The sequence below is a fragment of the Branchiostoma floridae genome, chromosome 7 (genome assembly GCF_000003815.2).
Source record: "Branchiostoma floridae strain S238N-H82 chromosome 7, Bfl_VNyyK, whole genome shotgun sequence".
Taxonomy (NCBI): domain Eukaryota; kingdom Metazoa; phylum Chordata; class Leptocardii; order Amphioxiformes; family Branchiostomatidae; genus Branchiostoma; species Branchiostoma floridae.
The window spans coordinates 7,853,008-7,880,860 of record NC_049985.1 but is presented as its reverse complement, the minus strand read 5'-3'; the positions used below and the strand labels follow the sequence as shown (position 1 = coordinate 7,880,860).

At 40.0% G+C, this 27,853-nt stretch overlaps 1 protein-coding gene across 15 annotated transcripts; it reads left to right on the top strand.

The window, feature by feature from the left end:
* Window positions 1-149: 149 nt before the first annotated feature.
* On the top strand, window positions 150-27,853 carry LOC118419170 (cell surface glycoprotein 1-like). 15 transcript variants are annotated; one of them, XM_035825497.1, is made up of 20 exons: window positions 150-354; window positions 8,569-8,738; window positions 11,049-11,220; window positions 11,670-11,799; window positions 12,314-12,442; window positions 12,736-12,786; window positions 13,472-13,568; window positions 14,070-14,191; window positions 17,757-17,808; window positions 18,680-18,745; window positions 19,870-20,058; window positions 20,227-20,442; window positions 20,875-21,063; window positions 21,454-21,573; window positions 22,200-22,301; window positions 23,504-24,425; window positions 24,707-24,878; window positions 25,732-25,830; window positions 26,812-27,150; window positions 27,577-27,853. In XM_035825497.1, exons 2-20 carry the CDS (start codon window positions 8,585-8,587, stop codon window positions 27,736-27,738), a joined length of 3,483 nt encoding a protein of 1,160 aa, XP_035681390.1. In that variant the 5' UTR covers window positions 150-354; window positions 8,569-8,584; the 3' UTR covers window positions 27,739-27,853. The 15 variants fall into 15 exon arrangements, with proteins under 15 accessions (XP_035681390.1, XP_035681384.1, XP_035681382.1 ...); XM_035825491.1 differs by having other exon boundaries at window positions 19,654-20,058; window positions 20,875-21,048; XM_035825489.1 differs by having other exon boundaries at window positions 19,654-20,058.

The following is a 27,853-nucleotide window of genomic DNA, read 5'->3' as shown; positions in this document are numbered from 1 at the left end:
AGCTAATTCCTCTGGCAAATAATTCACCGTTTTGGCAAATTTCGATTATTCTTTAGCAACTTGAAGTTGAGGATTCTGGTGGAGACTTAGACATTACCCCCCCCCCCCCCCTCAAAATGGGCGCTACCAAGTTCTCATTTGCATATGCTAATGAGCTGCTAGAGTCCGTAGGGGAAAGGTGTGCAGTGCAGCAAAGTGTCCACTGTTGTACATAGCGGTCCTGGCCTCATGTTTACACACTTCGTTACTTATTTGCAGAACTTTGCCTGCAAGTCAGAGTGCAGCTACCGCCAGAGGAGGGCGCAGGTTATCCACAGATAGTCCGACTGCCGAGAAATTTCGCCAAAATTTCAGGTGAGAAGCCTGTGTATGAAAACACTTTGTGCCGCTAGTTCGGGCGATTTGTGGGTCAAGTTTACGTTAGTTTTTGTGCTGTGTTCTCCTCCTGAATAGCTTCAAAGTGTGTTTTGAGGGAGGGGTTGGAACGTGGAGGGGCGTTTGTTTTGATTGTGGGTCGCTCAGAGGTTGTTGGAAGTCGCTGGCCTCTGCCAGAGTCCAAAGGAAGCTAAGTCATAGTGCCGTTATGTTGGGTTTTCGGAAAAACCTGTCCAGTCCAGACAGGGAAATGGGGCGGAAAACCCTGTCCAGTCTGAAAAGAGGGTCTGCATAGGGGTTCCTGGAAATGCTTAAAAGTATTACTTCAGACAGCACTTACACTAAACTGATACACATAACTATAGCATCCGCAGCATAATGAGTGACCCAAAGGTGCAATATGCATGCACACAAAGTCAGTTCTGTCAAATGCAAAGTACCCAATTTACACTTATCTGGTAGGACATTAGGGGGAGAGAATTACACCCATTGTCCATCAAACAATGATTAGTGAGTGTCTGTCAATTTCGGGTTGTTGAATAGTGGCAATACATTACAAAGACAGGCTTTGAAAGGTTTTCTTTAAATGATAAGTGTGCAGCACTCATTTTGAGAGCTGGTCTGTTTAACTCCTGGTTTAATAGAATGAATGTTAAAGGTTACAATATCAACATGACTTTAGTACACAATGTTACATATATTTTACATATATATATTTTACATATATTTTACAATGCACTACAATAAAGCCGAGATGGCATTTTTCAAACCCTAGTACAAGTTGTGAGCTATATAGAACTATGTATCCTTTTAAAAATAATGTGTTTTATTTGCAAAATTATGCTGTAAGGCTAATAGCATGTTCAGTCTCAAAGACTTAAAGAGTAGAAGTTTTTTATATGATGCACAGAAGTAACAATGATGGATGATATTTGTTAAGTTATAATTTTGCATGACATTGTGTCACACTTCAAGTTGATGTTATTTCTGTGCTTAGCCATATTAAAGATAAAAAATGTTGTTGTATACTAGTACTTAGTAGCTTAAAACGTATACCCCCATGCAGACCCTCTTTTCAGACTGGACAGGGTTTTCCGCATTCCAGACTGGACAGGTTTTTCCGAAAACCCAATAATGTTGTTACCCACTCCCTGCCATTTTTGATTCAGCAGTTCTGGGTCACTTGTGCCACTGTTATGGGTTTTCACAATGGTGAGTGTGAACTACACCACCAAGTTCCTGACATTCTTATATTAAATCACACATCTACACGTTATAAATAATTCATTCTGGACCACCAAGTCCCCCACACCGGGAGGTATCTTTGCACTGGAAACATGTTTATGCAAATGAGTTGCAAAACTCTACTCAGGTGTGTGACAGTCTATAGGTGTGGCCTATTACAGGTTACTGTCCCAGTTCAATGACTCAACCATCCTGGTAAAATACATGTATAAACAGCCCCATCCCCTGTGAATATTGACACTGATAAAATCAGGTGAGTTAGCTTATTCTCACCTGGTGACAGGTGTGAATATTGCGTACACAGGTGTGCCTACAGGTGTAGTCTTGATGCTTCATACCTTAGTGTAGAACATTTCCCTGTGATTGTAAGATCCGGCATGAAAGGTAAGGTACAAAGTAGCTTGTTTTCACCAGGTTAAAGGTGTGGATATCATGTACACAACTTACAGGTGTGGTCTTGATGCTTCTATCTTAAGTGTAGAATGTTTCCATGTGATTGTAAGATCTGGTATTACAGGTAAGGTAGCTTGTTTTCACCTGGTTAAAGGTGTACATATTGTGCACACAGCTTACAGGTGTGACCTCAATCATATTCACACCTGTAACATGGTGAGAGCAAGCCACCTTACCTACATTAAAGTACCATACCAAATCATACCATCACAGGGAAACATTCTACATTGAAGTTCAAGCCTCAATGCCTCGAACTTCAGTGTAGGATGTTTCCCTGTGTTTGTAAGATTTGGTATGGTAGGTGGCTTGCTCTCACCAGATTACAGGTGTGAATATTACGTATACAGGTGTGACTAATATATGCTGAGGTGTTAATGTGTGTCTATTAGTTTTAGTGAACAAAGTGTCTAGTGTGAAAGATGAGTCTTTAACTTGATCAGTTTAAGAATGAGTCACTATAAAAAAGATAAACTTGATTAAGCTATAATTTATTTGGAAATTGTAGAACAATGTAACTGTTATTAGTGGTAATGTATATAACATTAATTTTTCACATACTGATGAGTATCAAGGTATCTACTATAATAGTTAGCTAGAATTTTAAAATTACCTGTCTCTCATTAAGATTAAGTTGACCACATCCTATACCATAGATGCGCTCTAACTTCATAACGTTACATTGTACCCTTTTCTTGTTTTCTGTTTTCTTGTCATTCCTCCATTTCTGCCAGTTTAGGTACTCTGTGTATAAACAAATGTTGTTTGCATGTCTGCTTATCACCTCAGCCCCCCACCCACCCCAGTTCTACACCTGCCTTTAAACACAGTTTCCATTGTTAGTTTGTTTAGATTCAGTAGCTTTTAGCAGCTTGGCTGCATCAATTCTGTGAAAGAAGAAGAGAACAGACTGTGAATGGACAGTTGCTTCAGCTAGCAGTTTGGTTTATCCTGTCATTGTCGGGCATTTTACCCTGGTGTTTTGTGTCTAGATTATTTGGTTGTTCACCTGTGCTTTTTCAGAACAGTGCTTAGTACATTTCTGTTGTTTGCCCTCCCAATGCTGATTCTTTGGTAGTATAAATAAAGCAGTGTCTCTGCCCTGGAACTGTAAGGAAATGATTTTGAGAACATAAGGACATTTTATACAAATGTGGACAAACCATAACAGATGCACACCAGTATGTGTAATATGTTTCTTGTGAGTAAAGTAGTAAAAAAAAAACTATACCAAATTTTATTGCAGCATTTGTCTGTGTATCATTTGCTAAGTTTAGGCAAAGTTTGGAAAATGGAAAAACTAATACAGCAAACATTCTTTGAAATCTCTGATATAAAAAGACTTTGACAAAAATCATGTTTCTGAAGTTATCATGATATCATTAATATTTTGTGTAAGGGATGTGCATCCGAGCATGTAGGGTAGTCTGCATGACTGTGATGTAGTGAATGTTACCTTTGATGTGCCCGTGAAATCCCCATTATCACATGTTAACATGCCTAGTGAACCAAACTCCTTTGATAAATTTTTGATGAACTACCTCATGCCTTTTCCTTGGCAAGGCTGTACCTGTACTAAACCATTACTAGCATAATCCTTCAAATGTTCCGTCAAAATACAATTTGTTTTTCTTATGTTGTAATGGAAAGTTGAATATTTTGTACCCTTACAGCCTGTATGAAACTTGAAGTTGCCAATAATAATGTCCTTTTTTACTGAAACAAAGTTCATATGGTAGAAAATATGCACTTAAGATATATGTCTATTGTTTGACAGGTGCATTCAGGGGGAGGGGGGCAGGTTTATTTTTGGCAGTGACCCTTTGGATGGTAGTAAAATGTTTACTGCAGTATATCATGAATATTGACTGTTGCATTGTTTGCAATATCAATCATATAGAATATATCATCAGGAAATGTTGGGGTTCCTAAATATTTATTGCAAATGATGCATAAAGGGTAAGTACACAGGTCTCAGTAAAATCATAAAATGAGTCACACACTCAGTAGTGAGTACAATAATCTATAGGGAATGTGTTTTGCAAACATGGTGAAAAGACAAAGTGACATTTTAGTGTTGATTCTCAAGAAAGCTTCATGAACGGAAAGACAAGGGTGTAAACTCACATCTAAAATCGACGTTTAGCAAATATGTACCCGTCAAAATGTAGCTGTCCCGTGGCCGTGACTCCAGCTGGTTTATTTCTCATATCACAACACCTCAAATAGACCCTTGTTGAAACACAAGTTGTTTTCTTTAACCCCTACAGCCTTCTGCAGCATGGTTTATAGTTGTGTACACTTTGCTCTTGACTTTAACAATGTTGCCTTGGAATTCTTACATGATGTTTCTTTTCTAGCATTCAATGCCATTATACTTGTGATGTTGTATTGACAATGAAATTCAATGAGGGTCAAAGTACACAGTGTACCCATATATGCTGCAAATACAATGAATAAAATAAAAAATAAATAAACTTTGATAGATTGATTGTAACTTCAGGAAATAAAGTACAGAAGGAGAGGCAGAGAGAATTAGAAAATGAATTAATTTTATAGATTTTTATCAGTCTATAAAATTTACATTAGGGATTAGTGTGTGTGTGTCTTCATTGCAGTGCAGGAAATAAAGTACAGAAGGAAAGGCAGAGAGAATTAGAAAATTGATTGATTTTACAGATTTTTATCAGTCTATAAAATTTACATTAGGATGTGTGTCTCCATTGCATCATTACTTGACATATATTACCGGTAGTCATATTTAGAACACTAAGTCTTATATATTTCTTCATGGTATAACTGATTAATGGTGAGTACATAAAGAATCTATTCCCTCTGTATCTGTTTGATGTCCTAATCTTAAAAAATCCTTTTTCACAAAAATTGTAACAGGGACCAGATTTCCCTTTCTCTAGGAAAATACTTTTTTTTTTAAATTGTTGAGACCACTTCATAGGCTTGAAAATTGTGTGCAAGGGTCCTAACTCCACAGGGACAATGTCCAAGGACCTGCAATGTGGTCTGAATTACATGGTACTTACCAGCTAATAGGTAACACTACCACCACCCCAGTAGGCTGATGAGGGGGGTGGGAACATATTAGTCCTGACATGATGCTATAATCAATAAACCTTCCTGGTGGAGGGACGTGACAAACGGCCATTTGTTAGTAAAGCTTGCCTTGATCTTTTGTTGTAGTACACAAGGACACAAGGGGAGGAGCCAGGGCCAGTTAACTGTGCTATATTTTCAGCTAACTGAATAATCACGCAGGTGCCATTTTGATCAATCAGCAAAAGAGTGTCAGTTACAGGATGGTAGGAGATTGCTGGTACACTGTAACATTGCTGTGTTGTATGTGTAATGTACTTGGCATTCTAAGATACATTTTTCACAGGTTGCTACACATTTGTTACTAGACAGAAAGTTCAGCTCTTAACACCAGTTAGTGTAGTTACAAATAACGTAACAATGTAGCCTGTAGTCAAGATTGCTGCATAGAATTCTATACGTCATATCCTGTATTGAGTATTTTGATTGTGGCCAACACAAAACTGTGCAAAGGTTGTTCTAAGATGTTAACCCAGATTACCGTGCTAGACGGAACACTCTTGCTTTTATCGTGCCTAAAACAGCGCAGATGTTTGTCCAGCTTTGCTGAAGTTACCTTGGAGAAAGCAGCAAACCAAACAAAGCTGTGCTCTAACTGAATTTTCCAGCAAAGAAGTTGTGTCACTGTGCCATTTTTCTAGAGTGTTAGCAATGTTTCTGCCTGCGTGGTTAGCTACATTGGTGTTTATGTTTGCAACATGCCAATGTTATTACTTAAACATTATAAAAAGCACTTAAATGCCTGCAACTCTCTGCAAAGTATACATCTGTATTTCATAGTATATAGCATATTAACCAGTTTTGCTTAAGTTATCAACAAAATTATTTATATGTTTATGAGCCTCTCAATTAAGTATACATTAGGAAAATGTACAAGCTTGAAAAAAGATTAATCTTTAATACATGTATATCATATTTGCCACTGTATATTTTCTGTCAACATTTTATACTCCATTTTATAGATGTAGATTTTTAGGTTGTTCTACTTCACTGGGTTGAGCTTATGCTGAATATGTCGTGCTTGTTTTGGAACAAACTATAAACAAATCAGTCATGCTGATAGCACATCCGTGTCTTTACTTCTTCTTCCTGATTTTGTAGCGAGAAGAAATGCCAAAAATGTCTGAGAGAGTTCTCCCTTGGACTTCCAAGCAAACCATTTTTGGCCCTGATTCTAGGTCAGACAAGTTTTCCGCCTAAGGCAGATTGCAGGTTGCGGTGTATTTGACCATGGTACAGGTGTGTCCTTCGCATAATCTGGAAGCCAAGCTTTTACAACCATAACTGAAGCTCACTTTACCCTTCTTATCAACTTGCTGGCAAGACAAAGACTTTGTCAGGTGATGAGGAATTGCTGGAATGTCTAAGAACACTTCCTGAGACTCTGGAACAGACAGGTGATTCAGTTCCCCTTTTGGACAAAGCTTGGACAAGACAGTACAGGAAAGGTCCTTTGTTCAGCCAAATACTTAATCTTCTTCGTTCTTGTTTGGTAGGTGAGTTTTGTATTTCTTGCTAATTCCTGGATTTTTACAAGGAATCTTAATAGTCCTAATACAGGTGTCTTTCTAATGTAAAATGTGCTAGTCTTGAACTAAGAAGGAAACTTATCTTGTTTGATGTGAAAACAGTATATATAGTACTTTACATGTAGAACATCACATAGGAATGATATATTATCATAGTTGATATAGCTATATGTGGAACTAATGGGTGCAAGTTTATTGCAGCAGCTTTTTTTTAGAAGGTTCTCTGTGGGAGGGAAGTCAGAGCTTATTCTCAGCTAGAAAATCCTTTTAGGGGGACTTTTCTCTGCCTTACCCATGAGGGTTAAGGAAAGCTTAAGAACCACAGTAACACCTGTTCCCTCTGAAGGTGATACTCAGGTATTCCTACCTGCCTTAACAGGGCTCGAAATACCACCTGCATATGCAGGTTAGTGCAGGTAAAAGTTGGGCTGTGCAGGTATTTCTAATGTCTACCTGCACCAAATCTGCACCAGACTTTTGAGACTTGTCCTTGTAATTCCCACTGCTATACATGAGAATGACCCAGCTGATCATGATGAGAACAGTGATAATGATTACTGATTGTTTGTAATTATTGTGAGTACATCAAAATTCATACAAAATTCATCATACTTTTTATCTAGTGTCAATGCAAGGCAGTATTCCCTTACCTACTTTGGTAGTAAAACAGGTGTATATGTTCAAAAGGTGCTTTTATCCACTTTTGGAATACATTTGAATGGTACAGGTAACACTTCTCTGGTGAAGGTAATTGCAAAAGTTACCTGTACCAGTGCAGGTAGACAGAAAAAAGTGTTTCGAGCCCTGCTTAATCAGCGTGAGAGCTGCTTGGGGGGTTCTGTTACGGGTGACCCTCTCGCACTCTCACCTTAATTATACCATACCTGCTACTGAGAGGTGAATATGCCAGAATGGAACGCTGTTGAGGGTCTCACAACTGGTAGAAGTGGGTGTCCTATTTCTTTTGTTGTTCAGGTCACAGACTTTGTATGAATTTGTTTTCATATACATGAATGGAGTTTTAGGTTGTACCTGGTTTGAGGAGGAAAGTGGAATAGAGGCAGGATCAAAAAATGTTGTTTTGATGAAGTTGACTGCAACTTGTAATGGAGTGCTGTAAATGATATGTCTTCATTCAAATGCTTTAAGTGAGTATATGTTATTGACAATATTTTCCAGGGTAATATATTGTAGAAGGGTCAGTCGGAACTTCATGTATTTATTTATTTATTTGAACTTCACCATATGTGTTTACACAAAATGGTAGGGAGGCAAAAACAGGTACTTTGTAACCTTTACTAGTCGCCTCCCGTGCAACTAAATTATACAATAATAGAAAAATAATCATAATGATAACAAATAATAACAATTGTACAATCAAATAATAATGATTGTGTCAACGACAATAAAAGCAAATATACAATAATAACAAATATAAAGAAATAAATCATAGAAATAATGGTAAGATGAAATATGAAATATCTAGAAAGGTGTACAACTGGGACACTGACTGTATATTTGTAAGTGTATATATCACTAAATATGGCTGTAACTTCAGTTTTCACAGATATGAGTAGAATATAGTACTTCTGAATCAGTTTATTTCTCTAGTACAGTATGTTCATGACAATCTAAAACAATGCAATCAATTTTAGTGTGTGATGAAGTGATGTAATTGTAAAGGCAAATAATGTAATCTATAGGTTACTAAGTTATTGATACACTTTGTATTGATAATCCAATTGTATGTATGTGCTCTGTAAAACGTAGGCATATAAGACAGAGGAGATAGATCAAGCTTAATATAGCTAGATTGTGCTGCTTCTTTTACAAATGAATTGTGTATCCCCATGTACAGGTGTTAGTGTGCAGCCATGTCAGCTGAAGGGGCAGTAGAGACTAAGACAGAAGGAGAGGAGGCAGTAGTAGAGGCTGGAGCGGAGGCTGGGGCAGAGGCTGAGGCAGAAGTACTCGTAGTGACAGACGGTGTGGTGGTATTAGATGGCACAGAAGCTGGGAACACACAAGGTAAATGCCACACAGTCACCTCTTCTCTGTCTCTACACTTAAAACTTGCACCAAAAGTACTAGCATCTTAACTGTATTTTCATCAATCCCATAGCGTTACTTTTGACATGTTGGTTCAGAAGTTGAACAATCCTATATTTCTACTAATTCTAGCTTATTCTGGTAATCATCATTCACATACAATAATAGCAGGAAAGAAATATGAATCTTATATTGCTATCATTGTATGTACAATTATTGTTATGGTCGTACCGTGAATGTTATGTCTAGAATGTAGAAGGGGCTTTTAGGGTTGTCAATTCTTGTCCCATCTTCTGAGGAATGGAAACTACATTTCATAGTCCTTGTGACTTTGTATATGTAGATATGTATATTGTCAATAAATCATCCAAAGGAAACTTTGTTTGAAATGACTACAGGTGAACTGATATCAATGGCAAGACCTAGAATCAAATATTAACCTTTATTGATTTCAAACCTTGTATAGGGAGATAGCAGATGGTTCTGTCATTGCTCAAAATCTGTCGCACTGTTTGTGTTATGTCAGGGATGACGAACTTTGTCCGAACATGCCCATGTGTAATCAAGGAGGTTGTAATGGTTAACATGTAAATAATTGTTCTATAGTATATAGACCTCCTTGGGACAATATAGGCTGAAATTATCTGATATCTCAGAGCAAATGTTCACCTGCTATCCTTTTTTTCATTAAAAAATTATTTAATCTTTTATGCAAAAGAAGATCATAATAAAGGACAATCTCTATTAAAATTTTCATTATTTTTATCTAGAAATTTTGAAGCAGGAAGCTGATTCAATAACTGTTGTCCAAATATAATGCTAGCAACACTTCCTGGTTACATGCTAGATTGAGGACGGATGCCGCAGTTAGGACTGGTAAGGAAAGCATGTTAGAATACATTAAAACAAGGCTTCGTAAAACCCGAATTTCTTTGCCACTAGAAAGTCACAAGGGTCTTCTTCATAGCTTAGACATGTTTCCATCTAACCCCAAAAGTCTGCAGATTGCGCTAAAATTTTCAAGGATTTGTGTGGCATTATGCCCATTTTCCCATTTTTATCCCGCAACTGTGCACCTCAACTGCCATACATTATGTTTTTAAATAATCCTTCTCTTAGGTATATGATGGTCTACCCCTCATAGATCCTTCCCCTAGGTATATGAGGTTAGCCCTTTAGGCATATAATACTAATAGTCTGTCCCTTAGGTATATAATGGTCCACCCCTCATCAATCTGATGTACCAAAATTCCAGTCTCTAGGACCTGTTGGAATGATCGTTAGGTAGTTCCTCCCTGTACACTGATAACAAAGGCATGCCCTTCTTTATGCTGGTCAAATATGATACATGTTGGCACCTGTAACACTGTGCAAACAATGCTGCATACCTCAGGTGTGTTCAGGTCAGAGGTCACAGTAACCTCAGGTTTGATTGTAATGCTCTAGGGTCACTTTTACAATCTGTGGGGCACCCGGCTGACAGTTTGTGGGAATGGAAGGTTATGGTGATGAGGAGCGAGAATTTTATCTTCTTCTTTCGTGTCATCACTACACTTTTCTGCTCCAAAGGACCAATCTCTATTTCATTATTGATAAAGTAATTAGAATTGAATAAAGGGGATAGATCCCAGATCTGTCCAGCTTAGGCTTAAGTCCTGTTTCCAAACTGGAGCCCAGCCAGGAAGTTTGCAGAAAATAAAAATTAAAGTGTTCACCAAGGAATATACACAGATTATGCCCATGACTAGTTTTGTTTTCGTTCTGTGTGTTTTGTTGCCTTTTATATCAGATTTTTTTGTTTCTGAAAGCTACCCAGCCAGGCCCTGGGTTGGGAATTGTGACCTAAGCCTTAGTTGTATTCAGGCAAGCAGAGTGTACATTCTTGCTCCCCTACAATGGTATACAACAAAACACACAAAACATTAAAAATGAGTCATGAGCATAATTTGTTCAGTAACACCTGTATTGTACAAATAAAGTTGTATACATAAGGTGTTGGGAGGGATCAGCTTAGAGATATGAGGGGCCATGGGAGCTTTAAGGAAGTCTGAAAATGTTTGTTGAGTTGTGGTAGGTACATAGGCTTAAGCTGGATTTTTTTACCTTTTCCATCATATGTCATTTGCTGCTACGAGTACAACAATAAATTGAACTTCATATGTATCTTAGAGTTCATCATAATGTTTTATCCAGAGAAGTTAGGCACACACAAAAACTGTTGACTATGGTATACATATATATATATACAGCCATATCGTACTGAATAAGACTTTTGTTTCTCTTTCTTAGATGTCAAGAGAAAAAAGTTCCGTCCGCTGAAGTCTATACGAAAGATCCTGGGAATCAAGAAGGGGAGAAAAAAGTCTGGTGATGACCCTGCCCTCCTGTCGGCCAAGCCCGTGTCCAAGTCTACAGGTGCACTGCTGCAGGTGGTGGAGACAGAGCCGGAGGAAGATGTCAGGTTAGGCTGGAGAAACAGTTTTTTTTTTACTTCATAATATCAGTTATGACATTATTCTTTTCCTTTCCCATACTGTATGTCTTACCAGACTAGGTATTGCCAGAGAGGGATATATCAGATTCGATTTGCAAATGCGTGAATCACATTCAATGCACTCAGTGACCTAACGCGAAATCACAGAAAATTACCAATGAGTTACTGGCTCGATCCTGTGCTGATTTATTGTAGGCCACAATAAATAAAGGGGTCCATTTTCGGCATGTTTGTGCGTTCTTTTTAAACGCTCAAAGTAAAAAATAATCACGATACAAATTCGGATTCTATTATCGGATTCTATTATCCAGAATATTTCCAATTTTAATGATCTAAAATTGCATAAGCTGCCTTTAGTAAAATTGAAATTTTATATTACCATTTCCAGACATTATATTTTTTGTTGTTGTTTCCAGTAACAAGACGTTGGCCAACCGGAGCATGTCGGCAGACAGTGTCTTCTCTCCTGCCAACGGGCAGACAGAGCCACTCAGGAAGGGTGACATGGCAGCGTCCGCCGACAACCTTAACTCACAAAACTTCCAGGTACGTAGTCACCCTGTGCTGACACGTTGCAATTTGCAAAGAGCATATAGATCTGTACAATTATAATAGGGAGCGTCCTTGTAGGTCAAGTGGTAGCAGTGTCACTGTTGAGCTCCTGGTTTCAATTGGTAACTGGGAGACCCCGGTTCAATCCTGCATTGGGAAACTCGGTTGGGGCTGCACACGTCTAAAATGGGTGTCCTATGTTCGAGGAGGTGCTTCAAGTATGTTAAACGAGAATGGCTACTAACTCTTCCATATAAAAAGATATACCCTTCTGATGAAACAGCAATGAAACTTGCTGCTGTGTGTGCCACTAGACACAACAAGGGTCTGAATGAACAAAGAATGTATGAGATTAAGTATGAAGCTTTCTTTGAAATTTGGCATCTCTTGAGTAAAATTTTAGTAAGTTGATTGGAACAAATGGTTACGAAAAAGCTGTATAAGCTTGTCATATCCATTGAAATTGAATGTGACTGAATTTTGCCACACGTTTGTTTGTTTGTTACAGAGTGAATTGTCAGCAAAGCTGAAGTCCCGTCGAAGTGAGGACGGGGCCAGCTCAGAAGACGAGTGTCTTCCCCGCAGTCCCGACACTATAGTAACAATGGCTGATGTCATCAATGAACACAGTACACAGGTCTGATTCTCAGTTGTCTTCTTAGAGTACATTTTACAAACCATTTGACCAACATAAGCAAAACACAGGATCACAATACAAATGTATGAATTTTCAAATCTTCTAACAGTATAACGGCTTTCATACTTTTATATTTATGTGAGTCTATTTTCCATATGTTTCATATGTTAGATTTAAAAACTTTCCATTTTCTCTTGATCTTTTGATATCAAATTATAATGATTTATATCATTAACTTTAAGATAAACATGTTTAAATATGCCTATTTAATTTGTAGATATCCTCTTTTTCAGAATGGAATGAAAAGACACAGTGAAGAAAGTTTAGAAAGTGTAGGAGATGAGGTAGGTATTGATAGATGTATCAGATTAATTGTCATCACCTACTTGCTTGATCGTTCTGCAAGATTCTGTAGAGCAAGTTTAGCAAATCTTACATTGTGTCTTAGTATCATGGTGCAGTGTAGATGTAAAGATGCTAAAGGCTAACATCATCTACTTCCTGTTGTTGTTTTTCTTTCAAAACATAACACAGTTTGTGACAAAGACTACAGCTAACGTAGCTGCATACAGATTCATGCAAAGCTGTATGTAAACAAACTACTTTAAACACCTGTACAATGTACCTTCAATTGTTTATCAAAATAGACATGTTTTTTATACATAGTGCGATATTCAGTAGCCCCAGGCATTTTGAATATATACACTCAGTCACAAATCTTTAAAAAAAGATTTTCCTTTAGGTTGGGTTGGATAATTCAACACACCTACATGCAAATCTGTATGTGAACAAACTCACTGCTTTAAACACCTGTACCTTAAATTGTTTATCAATACCAAGACAAGTTTTTTATACATATATATATATAGAGCAATATTTAGTAGCCCCAGGCATTTTGAATATAATGTTACATGCTAAGTCACAAACCTTTGAAAAACACCTTACCTTTGCCTTGGGTTGTATAATTCAATACACTTGCAAGTGCCCTTGCAATGATGCCCGTTTTTGGTGTTTTTGTGTTTTCCCCAGCCCGGCATTGCCATGGCAGCAGACCAATTAGCACAGGGAGAAAAACACCAAGCCAGACAAGGCACCAGTGTGCCTGCAGAGTTTGTCAGCACAGGAGGTAGGTGCAGCACTCTGTGGTGTTACTGCTTTATTTTCTATGGAGAGCAGGGCTAATATCATATTTGATGTGCAAAATTGAACCATTTTCTGTGAGGTTGGTAGTGTTATTCTAACCGGAAGATCAATTCTTTAAAAAATTATTTCTTCTTGTATAGCAGTACATTCTTATCTACTCTTGCATCAGAGGTGTTTACTCAAAATGAAAATGCTTAAGTTGCTCACTTAGCTGTGAACTTCTACTCAATTAAGCAGCAAATACATTATTCACAATATAAATTTTGCTTTAGACAATAAATTTCAACTGCCTACAAGAACCAGTTAGGCCAAGGTGCAGTCTAATTTTGGTCCATTCATTGACAAAAAAACATGAAAATTTCTTCTTATGTTAAAGCCAGCTTAACATTTTCCCTCTAAGAATTGGAAGTAAGAGTACATCTATAAGGAAATGAGAGAATGCCTGTATATTGACTGGTTATGATCATGATTGGTCCCCTCCCAGACGTTGACCTCGACGCCATCCCGGCCTCACCCACCCACCTGAGTAACCAGGCTGCTCTGCACAAACTCTCCGTCGCACCCAAGCTCAGAAAAGCCTCCAGTAGGACCAGAGGAGTCGGAAAGGTAACAGTTATGTCCTGTAGATCTTTTAATGTTCACGGAGAATTTATTTTTTACAATTTTCAAATTGGTCTGTCCTCAGTCTGCAATGTCATGACCACTGGATTACAGTTGTTCCAACTGTGATCTTGAAACACATCTAAACATCCCCCCTCCTTCAAAATTAAGTCCCTGCAACAAAAAGAAATTTACAGTGCCTAAATGCCCTGTGGTGTGATGCAAGATATTAGACAACACGACTTTCGGTCTTTTGCATGCATGTACTTGTATATGTAGCATGTAGGGTGCCTTGGATGTTTCAGCAATGGCATCCATACATGTTGTTGTTTACACAACTTGCATGATACTGGAAATTGCAGCACCCCTTAAGGAATGGTAGTTTTAAGCTGTTTTCATTTTTTGATCTTGCTCCATAAACATTTGTAAAATTTTCTGGTACAATATTGTACAAAGAACCTGTGTGTATCTACTTAGAAGGTAATTAGAAGAATCTAAATAGGAGGTAAGTTTGATCAAGATTTATGTTGATTACCTCCATGAAATGTCATGGAATGGAGGTTATATTTTCTGTTATGTGTCTCTGTCTGTGTAGATGATTACTCAAGAACGGCTGGATGGATTGGTTTCATACTTGTTGTGTTGGTGGGGTGTGATGAAAGCTTGAATCGATGAGATTTTGGGAGCCGTATCTGTCGTTATAATCGATGTAATAATATCAGAAATCACCCCTATATTTGAGATATATTGGTACAGGCATCGTGCTTTATGTGTTTGTTAATGGGCTTAGCTCCAAGCAGATGGTGACAGCTGTTTGGGGAACCCCAAGGTTTTTTGAATATGATAATTAGTTTTATTTATGTCTGCTTAGGATATCATGGAGATGTGAAGCATAAGTATAATTGTAAGAAGTTGAGGTACATTTAACGGTAATGCTTGACAGGTATGGATGTCTCACATACTGTACTGCTGATTTGAGTGACATGGTGATTAAAATGCCATTAGGTCCTCTCAATGTGGGACCGCGTGGCACGATCGGGAGCGCGTTGGTCTCAGGCCCGAGAGGTCCTGGGTTCAAATCCGCTTGCCGTGTCACCGATCTTGTGCCCTTGGGAAAGGCACTTTACACGACTTTCCTCACCTAACTTAGGTGTAAATGAGTAGATAGCTGCGGCTAGTGGCTAGTGACGGGCCCTTGTTGTGGTGACAGGCCATAAGGGCATGTTCGGGCATGACGCACCCGCCATGACACACGAGTCAGGGGTAGGAGGAACCCCTTGCATTCTTGGTCGGAAGTCCTCCTAGGAGATGGAAACTCCAAATAATAAACCTGCATCTGCTGGGGCCGTCTTACGTGGCAAACAGTTCTGTCCCTGTAGGACTTAGTGCGCCAGTAGACGAGAGGGTGGAGAAGGAAGTGCACACCCCTCCTTCACCTTAAAAAAAAATTCACGTGCAGGCCAGGCAGACTAGTCGTCTAATCAACCTGTCTGCCTACCATTGATCTTCGGATACGAAGAAACAGCCATCAGGTCCTCTCATCTGGGTTGGGTGTCAGAAGTTTCATGGGCGATACAGATGTTCTGATTTTGTTACGATAAGGGACAGTTGTTAGTTGTCTCTTTCGTAGCCAATGGTACTTGTTTTTTAGCAGACAGGGTTGTCGCCAAGTTTTCATCTTACAGTTGGTGTAGGGCTGTCAGAGGAAAGTGTGCATCTTGTTTTTGTACCGTGTGAACAGCTGATGTTATGACATATTGTTGGAAAATCAAATCACCATCTGACTAAAGTTGGCCACATCCCTTCTTCTTTTTGAGTTTCCCAACTTCCTCCCACCACACCGCTCTGAGGCACATAGTCGAACCTCAATAATGCTGACAACCTTAGACAGTTTAAATGCCAAACATCAAGCTTAAGGAACACCACGCTACCATATGCCGTCGACCTCTTAAACGCACATTACACAATTAAGTGTCCCATTTTAATAATTACTAATCAGATGGACATCCTCTGTGTCATTAAATAAATACACCACTACTTTCCCATAACATTTGTAACCATTACTCTCAAATACAACCGACTATAAACATACATACCATCCACAAAAAAGCAATAAATATTTCATGGAGGTATGAGGTCCCCGAACTCTAGTTTTTAAATGAAATGTATTTGCATTTGAAGTATTACATTGAGAGTCTTGTACTGTCCTTGTAACAGGGCTCAAGCACAAGTGGCATGTCATTTAGCACTAATGCAGTTATTAATTGCCCCAGATGCAACTTACCAGCAAACATTATGTTTTTGTTCCATAGTCAATACTGAGTATTGTTACCATTGTCAAGAAGTGTGGAGGGACTGTTTTACTTGTCCAATGTGTTCCCATCCCCAAACATTGAGCTGACAGTCTAGAGTGTCCTAAGTCTCTGCAAGCCCTTTCTATAGCATAATTATATCAGGGTTGAACATTTTCTTAAAACTTGAAGTACAGTTGAATTCTTGGCATGTTTTTGAATACTCAATATTTCAGAGTCAAGAAATTTTTGTTTTTCTTCTTTTAATCTTTAAGTACCCTTGGTTTAATGCACATTTCCATACTATTGCACAGTCACATAGTGTGACATTGAATTATCTTTGTGCGAGAAAAGTGTGATAGATCACCTGAGGACATCCTGTTCATTTTGTCTCCCATTGGGAGTTATCATGTGTCATCTCAGTAGGCATGTTATCTCACTACTGACGTCACAGCTGCCGTGCAGGTTATGTGTGGTTGAACCTGGAAGAGTCAGGCCTGAAAATGTTCACGACTGTAATAAACAATTCTCCAAAATCAATTAATTCACCTGCCAGTTTTCAACCATCCAGTTTATCAGATAATGTTTATGTCATAGTCTTGCAAGTGTAAAGTAGGGAAGGAAAACATGACCTGTTTTACCATTAGATGAATTTGAACCACACAAACTGTCTTCATTGTAGGAAGGATTTGCTGTCTATATTATGTCACAATCTCTGTAACTAATAGAACATATTCGAACAACATGTGGAACGAACACAGCCAGTACTTACAACCCTCCCCCTTCCATCCACGTAATGTTTTTTGATCGGGCAGTTCTTTCAGCTTTTCATAATACTTCACTTGCTGTCGCTTTGACACTTGTGTTGAATCCAGCTGGACAAGCGGCTTTATTTGATAAACTGCAAATGATAGTTCATCAATCCCACTATATTATTGTAACCAAACACCTGCTTTTATGGGTTCTGTGAATGTTGTTCAAATGCTTTCCATTTTTTTGTGCAATGCCACAGACAGTTTGTGGACAAAATCCCCCATGACAAAAACAGTTGGTGTGCTTCAAATTTGTCTATTGCACCAATGTTAGTTCAATAAAATGTAGCATACATTTCAGAATTTACTGCTTTGTTACATGTCGGGAACATTCTGCGTCATTCATCTTTTGATCTGAAGAGCCAATCAACTCCCAGTGTGAGGTAGCTGATCAGACATGCATGAAATTGAATTCGTAGAACGTCACTGTGACAGAAGTGAACCCTGAGTGTTGCTCTTCTCTTGTAGAGTCCCAGCCCAACACCAGACCTGCCCATCATGTCAGACAGCCCCAGGACAGGTAATGTACCACACTACATGGGATTTTACTTCTGCACACATCAATATACAGTACAGCCTGATACAGTGTCATTCACATTCAAAATGTAGAGTCCTTAAGTGAGTGTTCTGTGCAAATACCATTCGAAATAATTCTTTTATTGCTCCAAGAACAGTTTCTGAACATCATGTTTTAAGGAAAGTTAAGAGAGTTTCAGTTATCAATCATTCTTGCAGTGGGTGTCATTAAAAATACATCTTAGAAAGATTTTAACACCTTTTACAGTGGATCTGTAGTTTTCCATATACATGCACCCTGTATGTATCTATCCAATGGCCTTGTGTAGGAGACAAGGCCATTGGGAGAGGTTAGTAGAGAGGTTATACTTTTGGAATCTTCATGTTAAAGGGGTGTTCACCTGGATTGATATGTAATGGATGACTTCGAATTCGATACACATTAATTTTTGAATTAAATTTACCTATATCTTGAACTTATTGTACCTGCTATATAAGGAGTAAAATGTACTTTTCAACCATTTGTCACAAGATTGTTTAAACTCTGTCTGTGCTCTTCAGTTGGAACCAGAGTTCTAGTCAGCAGCCATCCTTCGTCTCTTGACAGAAATTTGCTGCTGGGGATGGTAAATGAACCCATTTGAGTCTACCAGCAACATTTGCTCCAAAAATAAAGGAAATAGCATTTCAGAGTCCTACATTATAAAATTTTCCCGGGGAGCAGACACCCAGACCCCCTAGTATTGTTGCACTGTTGACAGGATTACCATTCAAAATCCAGGCAATGGAAACAAATTTTAGGCTGGCTAGAACACTGTTTGGAACCTTTGTTGTTTCTGTTGTTCAATGCATGGTTGGGGCTGTGTTTTGTACAGCTGACTCTCCTGAACCCCCGGTGACACCTGCAGACACTGAACCACCTCCCAAACCTCCTCGGACAGGTGCTCCATCTTTTCCTTTTCCTCTCAAGACACTTTTACTTCTACACAAGCACAGTCTCTTCAACTGCTTTGATGTCTGTTTTATACATCATAAATAATCATACATTTATTACTATATTCATGGGCTGTATATAGCACACTATGGTACTTATGATTAAACTTTACTCTCGTAGACTTATAGTACAATGAGTACAGTGAGAGATTTTGTGGACCTTTTCTTCGGAAGGTACAAAAGTTACTGTATTGGTATTAATCTCTGAAGAAATCTAATACATCAATTTTTCTAATGAAAAGAAATATCTCAGAGCTGCAAACTCCCTGTTAATCACATAATTTTCAACAACTTTCTTTAGAAGTAAAAGCAGCAGATGGCAAAGATCAACAAACTATGATTGGGCAACATTTTTTATAAACAAAGTTGTCAGAGAAATGATTTAAAATCAGTGCAAGCTGTTCTGCTTTAAATTTAATATTGACTGTAAGCTGAGTGCTTGACTGCCCATCTTCATACCTCAGTGTTTGGAAACATGTTGGCCTTTCAGGGACATACTCTCCAAGAACGTCCGTGTCTCAGGATGTGGCAGAATACAGTGACCCTCCCGCACCTGCCACAGAAACTGTTGACATAACCATAACTGTAGCAGACACAGGTGACACGCCTTCAGCTTTAGCACCCAAAACAGGTGATGCACCTGAATCAGAAGTACCCATTTCAGGCACAGGTGATACATCTTCAGCCATAGCACCTGAGAAGATAACAGGTGGTATGCCTGTATCAGAATCACTTGTAACCAAGACAGGTGACACACCTACAGCTGATGCACCTGCATCAGAACCAGCTGGCACAGCTACAGCTGAAATATCCACAGCTGTAGCGCTTGACAGTAAAATGGCTGACACAATTGCAGATGCTGCAGCCGGATCCAGTGTGGAAGCACCTGGTACAGAAACAGCTTCTGCTAAAGCACCGGGTACAGAAACAGCTCCTGCTACAGCACCTGGCACAGAAACAGCTTCTGCTAAAGCACCGGGTACAGAGACAGCTGCTACTTCAGCACCTGGCACAGAAACAGCCATTGCTGCATCACCTGCCACAGAAACAGCCCATGCACCTGTTGCTTCAGATCATGGCCCTGAAATAGCTGACCCACCCACAGCTGTTGCACCTGACAACAACACCACTGCTGACACACAGATAACAGCAGCAGCTGATGTTGCAGCTAGCGACATGCTTGCAGCTGAAGCACCTAACACAGACGCTGACTCAGAGGCAAATGTCACATCTGCAGCTGGCCATCCACAAGAGCCCTCAGGTGCCAACATGTTCAGTGTTATCTGCCACCTAATCAAAAAGCCAAATAAACAACATTAACATCACGTTTTATCTCAGTTGACTGCCAAATCATTTCACATTTGATTCAAGTCAGTTTTCCTCGATCTTATCAAGATAAATTTATTCATTTTCCCTAAATCCTGATTAGACCTTGTAGGGCACCAAACTGAAAGTGACGAAGTTGTCAACACAGCAGCTACGGAGAACGAAGTCATTCCACCTGATGCCATGTCAGATGCTGTTCCGCCTGACAGTACAGCTGACACAGCTGAATCTGTCCCGGCACAGTCAGTCCAAAGTGTGGAGGAAGTCCAAATGTCCCCTGAACCTACAGCTGAACCTACAGCAGACCAGCTGGAACCAGGTGCTGAGTCTCCACCTGCTAACTGCAATTACCCCCAGCTGTTACTAATCAAATCATTAAAAAAACTTCCCCTTTCTGCCACACCATCAAACTTCTTAAATGGAGTAGCTATGGCAATATGTATAGAACTGTAATATTCGATGAAAAGAATAAACAAAACATGAACTTGATTAAAATCAGTATAAATTTTTCACAAATAAAGACATCACCCTTATGTCAGGCCACAGATAAACACTTCTACTTTTCATGAATTCAGTTTGATTTAAACCATGTGCACATACACAACCACCTCTCCTTTCATATCGAATTTAATTTTCTTTCTCTCCAATCGGATTCAATAGCAAGAACTCATTGATTACAGTAGTGAGCCGTTCACCCAATCAAAATGGTCAGGGTGAAATGACAACTACTAAACCTGTCCCTTCCACACAGATGCCTTTGTCCCAACTCTCACACCCACCAGAGAAGAGGGGCCACTCCTGGAGGAGCAAGTGGTGGAGTTCTGTCCTCCTGTAGAAGTAGAAGCCTCCGTGGAGATGCCTGTAGTAGCCTCACATGAGGAGTCAGTAGTGAACACTGATGCTAGTAGCGTTGAGATTGTGGAAGGTGAAAATGGTTTTGGTATGATATTCCCTTGCTGGCTCTCTCTTCTATGTCATATACACCGCCGTTAATGCATGCCCAAAATATGGCAGAAAAATCACCCTCGAAAATGTGCTGTCCATGTCCACGGTGCTGAATCCAAGGTGATGATTGCAAGAATGGATGCTTTTGCTGTCTTACGAGACAACCTTTCTTTCCCATGTACTCATGTCCTGTCCTGATAATTATCCTGTTCTTCACAATACATCCTAATAAAGTTCTAAGTCATCTGGCAAATGAACAGCATCACATCGCGCACAGCCTCCTAAGAAATGCAACTTTTCTCTTACACCTGCCTGAATAATATGAGCTTCAACAGCAAAACCTAATTACTTCTGAGCATGGATGTTTTTCCTGTGTTTGTTACAGACAGTCTAGGTAAGTCCCCAGCTGAAGAGCCTGAACAGAATGATGACGGTGTGATGGAGGATGAAGCAGGGGGAGGGGAGGAGGAGGAGGAGGCAGGAGACTCTGGAGCATCCTCATCTGGTAGGCAGTTCTCTTATTCTTACAAAAGAAACGCAGCTGCAACAATTGTTTATATCATGGAAGCTCATCTGTGTTGGTAGTAGTCATAGTACAAATGCTAAACTTTCTTCCAACACAAAAGTACACACGTATTGATCCTAAAGAAGGCAACAGTTTGCTCTGTGTGTACTTTTGTGTTGGAAGAAAGTTAAGCATTGTACTATAATTGTTAATTTCATCACAGGCATTTTCTTCAAAATCATCTTCAGTGAGAAGAGTAGCGATGGTTTTTGTATTGTATTGGATTGGATTGGATTTGTGACCATTGTGAGCACTGTTACTGTAAGCCATGATTTTTTTTTCAAACATGTTGTTGAAAGTCAGTACAGTAACTATGGGGGTGTTTGTAGATGTGACAATACCAACAGTAGTGAATATCAGTCAGTCCCATCGTTATGTTACCCCAAGTTGCCTTCTGTAGTCTACTATTCCAGTGTTGTCCATCCCCTATTGTAGTGCATCAGTTGCCACATGTAGATGTTCAACTATCAGAAAGCCCTCACCTGTGCATTTGGTTCAGTTTGGAAAAACATTTGCAAGCAATAACATAACCACCATACATCGTCGCCCCCTGCTGGGCGCTTCAGGTGCTGCAGGCAGTGCAGATCAGGCCACCGATGAAGATACAGGGGAGGCAATAGCCCAGAGACTATTGGCTGTTGTTGCACAGCAAGAACGCACAGGGGGAGGTAACAACAATACACCTGACAAGTTTGCCAATCACCTCTCTTCCCACCCTCCCACTTTCAGAAATAACATTGCGCCCTCAGACCAGCAAGTATACATAAAGAAACTACACTTGCACCATTGTAACTCCTCCAATAGGTTGAAAGGCTTGTGCAACTGCTAGGCAGATTGTCAAACTTGCACATATAAAAGAAAGTCATTAGCACAAACATAAATATGCATGCAATTAAAAGTTATGACTGATATTGTACTACAATGTAGTATTCTGCTGTTAGATAGATACTCCTGTTTCAATTCATTTCCTTTAAAAACATTGGCATTGTCAGGTATAGTGATGGAAATTATCTTTATGTGAGTATGTAAGCATGCTCACTTTGATGACTTAGCCCTTGTTGACTTTCAGTCCTCACTCTTCAACCAGAAAACAGAATAAGTGAATTAGATTAAGACCACAGCATCTGTGTGCAAGCAACATCTAACCCTCACAAGATGAGGAACAACAGACAATAAACTCAATAGTGTATGTCGTATTGAGTAAGAGAAGAGGGAGTTTAAATCCTTTATGCTCTGTCATACAGAACTGAATGTCCTTAGCTGAGATAAAAGATTGCCACACAAGTCCCTTTGGCAACAGAGGTGGACATAGACAGTTTTTAAAAAATGGTGCATTTAGTGGAATATCAGGTTTTATCCTGCCAATTTTTGGGTAAAGGGGGGCAATATCAATGAGCAATGCAATACCTTGGGTCATCTGTCCTAAATGTACCCATTACCCTACATGTAACCCATTTCCTTTGTGCAGAATGAATATGTCCTTCTGTAGTGTAGTTTCTTTGTGTTTTTGTGTGACGCTGTGACTAATGTTTTATCTTTTGTGTGTGTTCTTTAACCCATATTTTTCTGTTTGTCTTGTAAAATTGTATTTCATGTTTCCCTGTGTTGAAGTTATTTTCCTTTGTGCTGTGAAACATTGTATACTGTATTCTAAAAATGACATAAATTTCAAAAATCTATACAAATCTATAAATTTGTAGGTTCTGCAAGTCCACAGTAGACAAATGGGCAAAATCATAATCAGAAGAAGAAACCAAATGAAGAAATTTTGTGTACTGAATATATCATGCTATACACATTCATGATATAGAATATTTCTCATCAGTATTTGGTATATGTGGGCATCAATGATTGTTTCGTGTTGATGCAGGTGAGGAGCACGGTCCAGGCTCACCCCCTCCGTCAGACCTGCCCGATCAGCCCACTCCAGCCTCTCCTGAAGCCGAGGACCAGGACCTCATCACTCCCAAATCCCCAACCCGAGGGCCTCCCAACCCGCTGGGCCAGCAGCTGGTGGAGGAGATGAAGAGGAAACAGTCGGTCAAGAAGCAAGACTCATTTGAAGAGGAGGAACCCCCGCCTGAAGAGCCCGAGGAGGCAGTACAAGAAAAAGAAGAAACTGCTGCTGAGATGGAGGTCCCCCCTGCTGAAGAACAAGACCCAGCTGTGGCCACGCCTGAGACCAACCAAGAAGAGGAGCAGCATGGGATGTATGAAGATTCCCACAATTCCTTGCAGGAAGATACCCATGGTGCAGTGCAGCAGGTGGAGGAGGAAGAGAAGGAGGAGGCTGAGGAGAAGGTGGAAGATGAACCACAAGACGACCTTGAAGAAACCCGCCAGGAGACAGTGTCCTCTGAGGACGAAGCTCCTCCGGTTGAAGAGGAGCCTCCTGAAGAAGAAGAGCCTGAAAAGGAAACAGAAAAGCAGAACGGTCCGGTTGAAGATGAAACCACTCCATCTGAAGATGACCTGGAGGAATACGAAGAGGTTGTTGCAAAGCCCCCGGATGTACCCGTCCATAATAAGCGTCTCAGTGTTGCAGAAACAAGGCAGATGTTTGCGAGGGCCGATCCCCCGGCCCCAGAAACCGAGGCGGTCATCAGGCCCAAACTCAAGCCAGTTCCACCCAAAGTGGAGCCGAGTCCAAGCAGCTCCCAGCCCACCAAGCCAGTGCCAATTGTACCAAAAACGGAGACTCCAAAGGAGACCATAGTGGTGAAGAAGCCTTCTTCAACCCCTGTGGTGCCTTCCCCAATGTCCCCTACTGCCTCTGCTGCACCCCAGTTAAGGTCAGTTTTGATACATAAGATATGAAAATCAAAATTGTCACACAATTACTGGCAAACTTAAATCTGTATGTCTCTTCACAAGACTTGAAACCTGAAGGTAAATTTCCAAATTTGAATACCACAGACCTTCCAATGTTGTAACTTAGCACTATGTAGGAAAGTATGGCTGGGTGGCTGGTCAATTACAGACCATCTAAACTGAATTGTTGTATTACATGACAGTTTAGGTGTGTTTTTCCTAATACGTACTTACCTGCACTTTGCCGTAAATGTTACTCTAGGTCACTGGCAGACAAACCCCAGCCTAAGAAGGTTTTTGGTGCCATCAAAGCGCTGGAAGACCAGGGTGATGACAAGATACCAGCCTGGGTAAGGATAGCACAGAAAAAACAGAAGGAGAGGGAAGGAGGCAAGGATGAGGATGCTGCTGCAGTTGGTGGCAAGAAGGTTGTGGTAAGTGTGAAATTTGCAGTACAACATTAGTGTAATATATCATACTATTTCTTGCACAGTGTACTTCCTTATCTTATAACTGTATAACGAATATTTCACTGCACAAAATCTAAGCTAGTCCTAATGTTACCTTTACCTATCTGCAAAGTCCACCTGCACTCACTACTGAAATACTTACTGAGAGATGTAAATCATATCACTTAACACATCACCTCTAAAGCCTGGATACCAGCCCTCTTCAGCTCTCTGTTCACTTCATAGAACCTGACATATTAGCCAACATACTGAGCAAACTAAAACCTAACAGCACTGGTATCCAGGCTACCTGTACCTTCTCCCTGCTGACTTAGGCTTAGGTCCCAATGGAAAAAAGGGCCCTACTGCGATAGGGTAGTTCACGGACTGTTTTTTGGCACTTACAGTCATGTGAGCCTGTAAGACACCTTTCGGCTCTCCAGGGTACTACACTAAGTGCTTTGGGGACCGGTCGGGCCTGGGTTAAATTCGAGTCAGACTTAAAATAAAACCGGGACCCGGTAACAAATAGACACCGTGACCTACCCTTGGAAGGGGTACCCCCGGTATCCGGCAATTCACTGGGACAAATTTGTGGCTTCGGAGCCCGGCCCGGACTACATCTGTGACGGGCACTGGCAATTGGGACCTAAGCCTTACTGGTAACTGGTACATGCCTGGTACCTAAGGGCCAACTCTGCAGCAAGAAGGTTATAATTCCACCCAAATTCACCCCAAGATAAAAGCACTGATATCTGATGATGAAGCATTACACAGAGCTGTGCTGACATGAGCCTAAAGTGTTGAATGTGGTTGAAACTGTTACCTGCTGCGACAGGTGGTTGAGAAGACACCGCCTGCCGCGTCGTCCAGCCAGCCGCCACCCAAGTCCCCCGCCCGCAAACCATCTACCGGTGCCGTGCCACCCAAAGTGTTGGTCAGTCTTCAGAAGGCCCTTGTTGTACAATGTAGTAATGTAGATATTGTTTACAAACAGGATCTTTATTGACAATCATTGTTCTTTATTTCGTACTTTATTTCTTTAATACGTCTTTGCTTTGCCTCTTCTGGCAGATTGCCCTTCTAACAGACAACTTTCTTAATCATAATGCCATTAATCTTGCCAAACTGATAATCATTGTAGAGGAGTCTAGAATTTTTTTCTGTTTTCATGTCAAATTCTAACAGAGTTGCTCCATGGGATGAATAAAATTTGGCACTATTGTAGAGGTTTTATATGCTATTTCTAAATGCAAATTAAATCTCTTACCAGCAACAAACTTTCACGAAGCTCTTTGATCCCTCTCCAGTTGAAATGACAAGAATAAGAGGATTGATTTATTTGTGGCCACAAATAGCATTAAAATCTGCACAATGTTAACTACCATCACAAATGAATTGAACTTTCATTCAAATTTCATGCTATGTGACATACCAAAACAATAGTCCAATGCTATGCTGTACAAGTATGTCAATTCAACCTATCTACATCAAAGAAACATATCAATTATTTCATCATATGCCAATAAAGGTCACATTTGGTAAATACATGTAGTTATTTTTTTCCTTAAGTATTCATTTGATAATTGATGATAGTTCAATAATTGGTAATAGTCTAGTATCAATAATTACAAAATTTAGTACTGTATACATTTAGTTTATATTCTAGATTGCATTACGTTCATTCCAGGAAGTACTGAATGATTTCACTGCCATATTTTAATACTGAGGATACCTGTACAAGTCAGACTTCTGTTCAAATGAAAGTCCATCTGTGTCAGCAATGGACACAAAAGATTTTATACGTTGCTATTTCTGTACACAATGTAAAAAGCCTTTGTGCATAGAAATGATATGTAAATCAGACTTCTGTTTGATCTTCTGTTTGATGTTAAACCATTTTGGTCACCTTGCACAGGTTGTAGAAAAGACTGGATCCGTCACGGCCAGGCCGTCAGCTCCCAGACCGTCCGTCGGCCCCACCAAACCCTTCTCCCGGCCCGCCGAACCCCCCACCCCCGTCATCATACCTGCAACAAAGGCACCGGAGCAGCCCAAACCTCTCAACTCACCCACCAAACCAGCGGAGTCCAAACCAGCTGTCAGTACATCCCCCCCGCCCACCAAGTCTGGTGACCTGATGGCCAACAACAACAAGCTGAACCGGACGGGACAGTTCCTGGCACGGCAGCAGAAGAAGAACTTCATCCTGCCCAAGCCTGAGAAGTGCATCGTGTGTAGCGAAAATGTTTATCAGGTGAGAAAATGCAAATTCAGCTTTTTTTTTATGACAGTTCTTCAGGAATGTGAATAGTATACACATTGTTGAACAACTTGCTGCGTTACTACCAAAATGCAGATAGGAAATGCTGATGAAATCTACTCACTGACAAGTTTGATATTACCATATTACAGATGTACAATTTAGAAAAAGTAACCAGAAGATGCCATGTTTTCATAGATTTTTTGGTTGTGTAGTGACAGCTAAAGTTTTAAGTAATGCTTGAAAAGCTGTAGTATCCCTTTGCCCACCTGTTATTTATTAGTATACCAATAACACTCCAGTACCCTTTCTTTTTTCAGTTTTAAAGTTTAGTCTACCAAACTTTGAAAACACTTAATAAACTACAGTCCATAGGGTTGGAAAATTATTTAAAAAGTCTCTCTATTTTTAACGTTTCAGACTGAGATGGTTAAGTCCGACGGACGCTTCTTCCACAAGAAGTGCCAGCGCTGCCTGGTGTGCAAGCGCACGCTGGACATCAGCAGTTTCATGGTCATCCAGGAGAAGATCTACTGCAAACAGCACGGACAGGAGCTCAAGCTGGCCCAACAGGCAGTATAACAACGCTATGGTTCCATGTACAGCCCCCGTTTTCTAGATGGTAGATTCCTCAGCCATGTAGCACTGACAGGTAGATGCCAGAAGTATGGATGATTCCAAATTTTAGTAGGGATGG